General features: G+C 50.9%; 1 protein-coding gene across 1 annotated transcript; it reads left to right on the forward strand.

Moving 5' to 3' along the window:
• Positions 1 to 212: 212 nt before the first annotated feature.
• DLX5 (distal-less homeobox 5) lies at positions 213 to 4,268 on the forward strand. The gene is made up of 3 exons (XM_081288300.1): positions 213 to 605; positions 2,604 to 2,788; positions 3,870 to 4,268. Exons 1-3 carry the CDS (start codon positions 251 to 253, stop codon positions 4,197 to 4,199), a joined length of 870 nt encoding a protein of 289 aa, XP_081144426.1. The 5' UTR covers positions 213 to 250; the 3' UTR covers positions 4,200 to 4,268.
• Positions 4,269 to 10,242: the final 5,974 nt, after the last annotated feature.

Below are 10,242 nucleotides of genomic sequence, written 5' to 3' on the forward strand. Positions count from 1 at the left end.
CAATTAAGGATTTAACCAAGGCAGTGCTGCGCCTCAGCCAGCAGTCAGCTTGCCGGAGACAGAGCCTCCACGACTCCCAGCCTCCTCCTCGTCGCCGCCGCCACCGCCTCCTCCTACTCTCCTCCTCCTCCTCTTCCTCCTCCTCCCTCGCGCCCACAGCCATGTCTGCTTAGACCAGAGCAGCCCCACAACCAACTCGGGCAGCAGTCGCCGCCACAGCAGCAAGGACAGCCGCCGCCGCCTGTGAGCGATGACAGGAGTGTTTGACAGAAGGGTCCCGAGCATCCGATCCGGTGACTTCCAAGCTCCATTCCAGACGTCTGCAGCCATGCACCATCCGTCTCAGGAATCGCCAACTTTGCCCGAGTCGTCGGCCACAGATTCCGACTACTACAGTCCCACGGGGGGAGCCCCGCATGGCTACTGCTCTCCTACCTCAGCTTCCTATGGCAAAGCGCTCAACCCTTACCAGTATCAGTACCACGGCGTGAACGGCTCCGCCGGGAACTACCCAGCCAAAGCTTACGCAGACTACAGCTACGCCAGCCCCTACCACCAGTACGGCGGTGCCTACAACCGCGTCCCGAGCACCACCAGCCAGCCAGGTATGGGGGCGGGGGCGGGAGGCAGATACCCGGGACCAGGACTCCGGAGATGAGGAGTAGAGTGGTGGATTGGGGGCCACAAGTCCACAGCAATGGAAGGCACAACCGGCAGAAGGGAGTGGGGACCCGGCCTCTGAAAACGAGAGAGGTTCTCGGGCCAGCACTTTAGGCGCTGAAGTTTCCCCCTGAGTGGAAGAATCCTGCGGAGGTTTAGACTAGCGCCTCTTCCCTCCGGCACCTTCCGGGATCCCTCAGTTGCTGTATTCCTAACTCGCCTGGCCAGAAAGCCAGCTAGGCTGGAAAAAGAGTAGGGGTGGAGAGAAGAAACAAGCAGCCCTAGTGGCGTTTGCGTAATAAAAAGGGAAGGTTAGTTGTTGGATTCTTGGTAAGTGTGCTGGGTTGGTGCGAGTAGGAATGGAAGGCTGCCTCAAACTGTCGGGATTAGTCTGGGAACCGCCAGGAGCCAGCGTGGTGCGGGTGCCCGCGAGCGCGATATTGGGGTGGGGGGTTGGGGGAACTGTGGATCGCCAGAGAGCAGCGAGGCAAAAGCTTTGCGGCTTATCCAAGGCATTTCCAAAAACAAAAAGCCTTTTAAAGGTGGAGGAGGGTTGCTGAGAGGTCACGTTGTGGAGGGATTGCTGGCACACTCCCTCTCCCTCCCTCTTGCTCTCTCACTCTCTCTGAGCCTAAATTTGCCATCTCCTCATTTTTTGTCCACCTTGAAACTTAAGTTCAAGAGGGTTTGTGAGCCCGGCGGTAAGAGAGGGGTATTAGGTCTCGGTGGATAGATTTTACTGGTCGAGGGTGATCTCTCCCCACCAGCACGTTAATAATCCTGCTAATATTAGAATCCCCTACTTTGGCAGAATGGAGACTACAGCCCTCATTCTCCACCCTTCATCTCCCAAGACAGACAGACACACACACACACACACACACACACACACATACACACACACATCCTGAAGAGGTTCTCCACTGGTTTCAGATAGGTAATACTTTGGGGGAAGGGACTTGAGGCTTCAGGGAATGTTTGTAAAGAAAAAAAAAAAAAGCGTTGGAAAAGTCTTCCCTCTACCCCCACCGGGATCTACATTCATGACATAAGAAATTCATTCTGACCTGCCTCCCCTTTGCTGCGAAAATGTCGCACCACAGATTTCTTTTCACTGTGACTCTTGCTAAACTTTTTAAAGAGATCGTTCCTTTCACTGTCTCTCTATTTCGGGCACAAGTGGGATATATATATATATATATATATTTTTTTTTTTTTTTTTGCCAAGAACATATTAAGTCTATTTGTAAAAGAAACCAGACACATCTGTGCCTTCGCAGATCTGTAGTGAGATTATGGGGGCTGCATAATCGGCCCTCTGTCTGCGGAGGCCCCGACCGCTTGCAGCTGAAGTGAAAGAGCATAGTTTGCTTGTGGGTCTTTGAACTTTGGAGACCTCGGTTAGCGTCTTCCCCTGCCCAAGCGTCTGGCCTCTGCGGGCGCCCCAACAGAGGCCGGCAGAAGCCGGGTCATGGCCCAAGGCCTCCTGGCTTTAAAACCCAGGAAGGATTGTCAGTTTTTGCCCCCAGAAACTCGGGGAGCACAGGATGGGCATAAAAAGAAACTCAGGAGAAATAGGAATCGCCGAAAGGGCAGAATTCTGGACGCCAATAAGAAGCGCATCGAAAAACCGGAGTGAGCAGAGTGGGAATTAGCCAGAGACTACCCAGGTCTTCCAAGATTCGAGGGAAGGCCGTATTTCTCTGGGTTTTGGAAAGCAAAGGTTTTTGGAAAGCAAAGGCTGGGGATGTAGCTCCTTGGTATAGTGCTTGCCTAGCATGGGTTCTTACATAGCGTGGGGGACGGACGGGTGATAAGGGGAAGGAGAGTAAAGATCACTTGATTAAAAAAAAAAAAAAGCCTCAAGGACTGTGCCTGAGGCCCTTCTGCGAAGGGCTATTGTCTGCCCCAAAGCGCTAACCTAGTCTGTTTTGATTATTCAGAGAAAGAAGTGGCGGAGCCCGAGGTGAGGATGGTGAATGGCAAACCAAAGAAAGTTCGTAAACCCAGGACTATTTATTCCAGCTTTCAGCTGGCCGCGTTACAGAGAAGGTTTCAGAAGACTCAGTACCTCGCCCTGCCAGAACGCGCCGAGCTGGCTGCCTCGCTGGGACTGACGCAAACACAGGTAAATCCCGCTGCGGTCGCCTCGCCTGCAGGCCTGGCTGGGCCGCGGGGTTCGGTCCCGACCGGCTGGAACCGATTCGACGGTACTCGCGGGAAAGTAAGAGAGACACCAGCCCCCGCGCCCTTCCCTCCATGAGTCAGGTTGGCTGTTGCCAATAGGTAACGGTGGGGACGGGATTCGTCGTTTGTCCCAAGATGCCTCCATGCATCAGGCCTCCAGAAGTGGGGGTTAATTTCCTAGGAAGCAAACAAGGGTGGGTTATTTCTAGGACGGTCTTGCAACCTTGAGAAATTGATTCTCTTCGCGATGTGAAGCCTTCCCGGGGTGAGCAGGGACTGGGGCCTCGCGGTGGTCTCAGGCCTAGCAAAAGCCCAGAGCATCGCCTCGGGCGGGAGAAACTTAAAGAGTCATGCCCCCCAGCCCCATTCTTGCGGGAGCCTTAGGCTGTAGCAACCTAAGGGTCGCGAGGTGGGGGGGGCGCTGTTGTACGGGGAAATATTCCTGGATCGTCCCCTTCCCTTCACTCCCACTCCAACCGACTTGGGCCTATAGAAGCATAAAGAACGTTCAAGTCGTCACCAGAGCTGCAGGAGGATTCTAGCCTCACGGAGCTGAGGAGAGTGAAGGGAGTTGTGCCGAAGGTTGGGAAATCGTTCCTTTTCCTCAACGTAAGCGCGCGTTTAGCCGGGCCCACGCCCCTTCCCCGCCGGGCTCAGGCCATTGTTGGTGAAACCTTCCACGGCGAGGCCATCTGGGCGCCCCGCGCAGGCCTACAAGTGCGCGCACGCCGCTGCGGACCTCGGGCACACGCACTCTCCTCCCCAAGTCCACACAAAAGACAAAAGCCTTGGGGTCGTTCCCTTGCAGTCGCCGGTGCGGGTCCAGCCGGCCAGGGCGCCCCCTGGGGCCCGCGCTCCACGCTTTGCCTCAGGTCCAGCCCGGGGCAGTAGGCTGCGAGCCGCTGGGAGACGCCAAGGCCGTGCTGCTTAGGGGCCCGAAGATGCCTCCAGTCGCTGCCCCGGGGAAGGCGCGGGCGACCTCTGAGTGTCCCGGTAACGTGTGCCTTTGTTCCCCCACCCAGGTGAAAATCTGGTTTCAGAACAAAAGATCCAAGATCAAGAAGATCATGAAAAACGGGGAGATGCCCCCGGAGCACAGTCCCAGCTCCAGCGACCCTATGGCGTGTAACTCGCCGCAGTCTCCGGCGGTGTGGGAGCCCCAGGGCTCGTCCCGATCTCTCAGCCACCACCCTCATGCCCACCCTCCGACCTCCAACCAGTCCCCTGCATCCAGCTACCTGGAGAACTCAGCTTCCTGGTACCCAAGCGCAGCCACCTCAATCAATTCCCACCTGCCGCCGCCCGGCTCTTTACAGCACCCGCTGGCGCTGGCCTCCGGGACGCTCTATTAGATGAGCTATTCTCTTTCTTGATCTTTTTTGGGACTACTGTATTTTGCTGTTTTAGAAAATCATAAAGAAAGGAATTCATATGGGGAAGTTTGGAAAACGGAAACAAAAAAAGATTCATGTGTAAAGCTTTTTTTTTTTTTTGCATGTAAGTTATTGCATTTCAAAAGACCTTTTTTTTACAAAAAAAAAAAAACTTTTTTGCGCAACTGTGGACACTATCAATGGTGCCTTGAAATCTATGACCTCAACTTTTCAAAAGACTTTTTCCAATGTTATTTTAACCATGTAAATAAGTGTAGATAGAGGAATTAAACTGTATATTCTGGATAAATAAAATTATTTCGACCACGAAGCAGAATGTTTCTGAAAAGCACACCTTTTGCCCTCTTGATAATGAGCTAGTGTAGCTTTATGCAGGCAATTAAAGAAAGACAAGCTCTGCAGAGATTCAACAAGGCAAAAAAGAAAACAGAAGTCAGAGGTTTCATGGACACAGAAGACAATGTGTATATGTTGGATGTTGTACTTTGTCTATATTACATGTGTGGGCTGTTTCTAGTACTGTCATATAATATATATTTAGGTATTTTTGGCCTAACCACAAAAACCATTTAGATAATGTTAAGTTGAACCCCAAATTATTTAAGGTAGAAAGTAATGCTAGAATCTAAACACATCTCTCCCACCCTGGGTGTAAAAAGGCAACAGAAATCTCTCAATAACCCCTCTGAATTCTAAACTCAATGCAATTATCTTGGAGAACTGCACTCCCCACCCCCCCAGCCTCTGTATTTCCAGAGCAATTAGACAAATTACACTCTCTTCAAAAGGGAGCTTCCAAAGATAAGAAAAAGGGAGAAAAGGCAGGGGGGATGAAAAAGAAAAGAAATTTCCTATAATTCCTATTGCTTTTTTTTTTTTTTTTTAATCTGAAGTGTTTGGGGCATAGCAAAAGGTAGAGCCTTGGACTTCTTGTGTGTATGATTATAAGTTTGTTCAAGCTCCTTCAGAGAAAGGAAAAGACCAAGGGCACTGGGAACAATCAATGATGAACCTAAACCACCAGGCCAAGCATGGAATATGGAAGGGGGGCTCATTTCTTCATCCTCCAATAAAGGGTATTGCCAAGACAGGGAACTTCCGGCTGAGAGAAAGGAATGAAAGCATTGTGGCCCTGTATAGGTTTCATTTCATTTCAGATAATGTTCTTAATATAATCTTCCCCTACATTCTCTTTACCACTCTTTTTTTTTTTTTTTTTTTTTTCAGGAAAGAGCTGCCTCTACTTTGCTTTTGCTTGTAATACAATGCACTACAGATTTTAAACCATGGGAAATGGAATCTATTTGCTGGGATTTCTTCTTTGTGAAGCTTTCTTTGGGGTAGACACTGAGGACTTGCAACCTCCAAGGCCTATGTCTAGTCTTTCTTCTCTTATCCCTCTTTGTGGCTATTCACAATGTGACAGAGCTACAGGCCAGGTCCAGAACTGAATTGTAGACATTTTTCTGGCTGACTGTCCTTTAGTCCACCTGACTCTATTTCCTTGGAATACCAGGAGAAATCTTGTGCTGAAAATTGCCTCATGCATGTGAAATATTTTATAGCTAGGAAGTCAGCAGCAATAAGTATGACAAAAAAGAGACTTCTTAAAGGGGGTGGAATATAAAAAATTACATCCTGTCATCTGAGGATTTCTGAGAAGGCTCTTCCAGGGTTGGGAGACTAGACCTGAAAAGGCATGCTGCAACCTGGAGGGGAATTTACCTGTGTGTTCTCTCTCTCCCTGCCTCCCTCTTCTGTTCTCTCCCCACCGCCCTTCTATCTCCTCTCTTTCTTCTTTTTCCTTTCCCTTTCTTTCCAGAAGAGACAGCAAATCCATTAGCTTGGGCCTCAGGGGGTTGTACCCTGCCTGACTCCAAGGCAGCAGCGGCCTGGGGTGTGGACCTCTCGTCCCATACCACAATGCCAGAGCAACCGCGTCTCCCAGTTTTTCCCTCTCCCCATTCCGGCCCAATAGTTTTTTCTCGAAGAAGTAAGGGGTGGCTAGGCACACTGAGGGGGTCAAGGGGAAGGTAGAGAGGTAGAGGGAGGACGGTGCTCCTTACCCCCCCCCCAACGTTGGCAGAGAATACAATGGGGGAAGAATCGAAGGTATCCACTTCCTGCTTTTCTTTCTTTGCTTGCAAGGATTTCGGTAGTTTCCATTACACCAAAGCCGGCACTTTATTTCTGGCGACTCCGGCTGGGAGAAATCCCCACGATCGATTGTGGTTTGTGAGAGCCTGGCTTTGCGCTGCCCTGGCTGCTCTCCCTGCGTGTTTGGGAGGACTAATGGGGGGGCGCATCCACTGGACACCTCTAACATTTTCCACCCACTGGTTACCCAAAAGTGTCAAGAATGCTTGGATTATGCTTTCCTTTCTCCACATGGAGAGGGTAGCTGCCCTCCCCCCAGCTGTCCCCGACATTACCCTCTTTCTTGGAGGAAAAGGAGGGATTCCTCCACCACCTCCAATCACCAGGCGCAGCCCAGCTGATAATGACCACCCTCGCCCCTAACTTTGATGTTGCTTGTTGTTAAAGACTCTAAAGCCTGGTTGCAGGGCGTCCAGACCCAACCATCCGCCGACCCAAACTTGGTTTCAGGATTCCTTCCCTTTGCTAATATCACTTGTTCCACTCTCCGTGTCCTCTTCTCTCCCCGAGCGTTTTTGTTTTTTTTTTTTTTTTTTTTTTTGGTTATTTTTCCCCCTTGGTACGGGAGCCGCGAACAAAAATATTCTGGAAAGTCAGTCTTTAGCGGGCTTTCCCTGGCACCACGGGGTTTCTCCCCGGGGAATTTAACTCCCTGCAGTCCCGCGCCCAAGGATGTAAAAATAACAGATCCTCAGCAAAGTCTAAAAATATCTGTGATGTTTCTCTCGAGCGCCCTCCCTCCCACCTTTCCTCTTTCCCTCCATTGTTCCTTCTAATATCTATGCGTACCGCTCCCTAGAATATTCCCAGACTGGTGGACCCCACTCTTCCGGACTTTGCGCGGGTCATCCCTTCTGCCTGACCCTTCAGGTTCCCTCTTGCCTAACTCTCAGCCTTGTGCTCCCAAAATGAAACAAGTCCACTCCAAGATTAATCCCCCGCCCCTTAGTGGGTTTCTTCACCTCGAATACTTTCAACCCTCCACCTGGGTCTTCAGACCTCCTACCAAAGCCCAGAAGACCCAGGGCAAGCGATTCCTCAGTGCCCTGCCCACCTCCCGGGGCCTCCCGTAAGAGAACCGATAAATTGGCCTTTGTTTGAGGCTCGGGTTGAGCTAGACAGATTTCTGCCCTTTTTTCCCCCTTTTTCCTGGCGGCCACCTCCTTGTGGGACAAGAGGCGGCCTGGGGATCCGAGAGAAGCCGCATTCCTGTGGGTGCCAGGCGGCTCCAGTGCTGAGCCACAGGGCCTGAGACACACACACTCAGAGGAACCCGCAGACCTCGCTGCCCTTGATCTCACTCTCTCTCCTTCCCGTCGGGGCACCCACCAGGGAGCCCGTCCACCCACACTCGGATCCACCCAGGGCTCGGCCTCAGGCAGGAGAGCATTGACCCACACAAAGATGCACACGAACCCCCTCCCAGTGACACAGGCAAGGCCAGCATCTCCCCGCCCATGCCAATCCTCTTTCTCCCGCCCCTTGTCCCACAATCCCAGACGCGCCGGCTGGCCTCCTCTGACTCCTTTGATCCCACCCGACGCCCCACGGCTCGCGGCGTCCCTGCGGAACTGTCCTGGGAGTCACCCACAGCGAGCCAAGGCCAGGCAGCTCTCCCAGCGCGCCCTATAGCTCACTCTATAGGGCACCGCTCAGTCTCTGGAGCTCCCCAAAGCACGAAGCGCAACGGATGCCCGCTGAAACACTGTCCCTGCATTCCCACTGTCCTCAGCAATTCCTTGTATTCCGAGAGAGGGACCTTTAGGACCACCCAACCACCCCCTCCACGCCCCATCCCCGCAACCCCTTGGATCGCGCGCCTCCCACTGGCCACTGGGATTTCGCCAGCCTCGAGCTCTCCAGCCCTCCTAAGAGGCACACCCTGAGGGCAGAAGCCCTCGGGCACCTCTGGGAAGAGCGCCACGCCAGCGGAACCGCCTGCGGTCACCCCTCTCCTCCACCCTTAAGCACCCCCTCCCACGGAGGCTGGGTGGAGGCTCCCACCGCCTGGAGTTTGGGGAGGGGGGCACTTCAGCTTGCCCTAACCCTGGGCTCGCGTTCCCGTGTTGCCCACGGACCTTGCACATGGTACTTGGTATTTTCAGTCCCATCCTGGTCACAGCAAACTTTGGGGCTCGAAAATAGTCCAAATATAGGTGGCACATGTGGGACTGTTTAAATCTTTTCTGTGTAGTCCTGTCTTTCTTTCCCCCATCCCTGTCGTTTTCTCTTTCCCACTGACAGCCTTTAGATTCCTCAGTGGTGCCGGGCAGAAAGGATATCTTGCATCTACTGCCGGGATGGGAGGGGGTAAGGGGAGGGGGGAAATCTTCCCTTTCAATCATCTAGGGCTGCCGGCTGTAATGTAATAACCTGTTTTATAGGTCAGGCTCTAACCGTGAAGATAGGAACTGAGAGAATTTACATGAATCTCTCTTTAAAGGAGATGAGAGTCCTGTTTGTAGCAATTAAATGTTTCTGCTCTTTTGTTCGCTTGGATTTCTTACTTACTTCTGATTTATGGGGATCTGAAGGAGTCTCTTTGCCAAAAGCACATGTATTATTGAGTCTGTTCCACATCCTAAACCAAGATTTATATAAAACTGTGAAATACCACACATTATGACCTTTCACCAGAGGAAAGAAAAAAATGGCTCATAACACCATTCTACACAAATCACCACCATCATCATCATCATCATCATCATCATCATCATCATCATCCTGGTTTCAGTAAGAATTATCTGTGAAATCTCAACTATATACAGTCCAGTGTATTTTTTAAGTGGGTGGGGTAAAGGACAGTAAACAGTTCCTAAGCTATGATTTATTTTAAAGCATTTTTTTTTCAAAAGGGTCGGAGACAGAAACTGCCACTGGAAGCTTGTTGTCATCCAAGAACTATTTCTGCCACTTGCCATTTGCAAGGTGGGGGAAGAAGGGTGGGGGAAGAGGCAGGATATGGACTCAACTTTCATCCATAAACAGGGGTCACTAAACAGGGGACATTTCATTATTGCCCTTAAATTCACAGGAGCTAGGAAGCCTGCTTGCCACCCTACAGGGTGGCCCTGGCTGGGCAGCTCCCTGGTTGGTGAGGTGGTGGGAGGAGGGAAAATCAACACACATTGGCCTAGATGCTGGAAAAGATGCCCAGGGAATTCTCTGTGCTCACTGTGGGAAAAATTGAGCTCCCGGGGAAGTAAGGACTTTAGGTATACTTGACCAGGAGGTCCCCACCAGGAACCAAAATGAAGACTGGGGAAGTCTCCACCAAGGCAAGTTCATCCTCCTAGAAGCAATAGCTAGAATCCCTAGAGAGCTTGAACTCTGGCACCAGCATAGTCTCCCAGTCTCTCTTATTCTAACTTTCCCACCCCGTGTCTCTTTGGTCCTTACAATATTAAGGATACTGACCTTGTTCTTTTAGGCAATATGATGACTTAAATTGAAAGAAGCAGCTGGATTGGCTTATATGGAGAGATGTTAATAAACGTTAATGATGGAATTAAAACCAATAGCCAGTCAAGCCAATTGGAGAAGACAGCTTCCCAGCCCGCTAAATTCAATTAGCAGCAATTAATATATTTTCTGCTAATATTCTCTATGACTCTCCATGACTTTTTCACTATGAAAGAAAGTGGAGATGGAGCACAGGAACACTTACAAGCACCCAGGGCGTTTTGCTCTGATGACAAGAGAGATTGCAAATTCACTTAAGAAAATGTTCATAAACATGTGACAGGCACACTGAGGTGGCTTTGGTGGAAACAATAGTGAAACTGACAAATGTTCTTTGCTTTGAGGGAAGGGCACTTTTTATAGTAGAGAAATGCTTTGGGAA

Source organism: Spermophilus citellus (genome assembly GCF_964194105.1).
Source record: "Spermophilus citellus genome assembly, chromosome: 3".
In the NCBI taxonomy this organism is placed as follows: domain Eukaryota; kingdom Metazoa; phylum Chordata; class Mammalia; order Rodentia; family Sciuridae; genus Spermophilus; species Spermophilus citellus.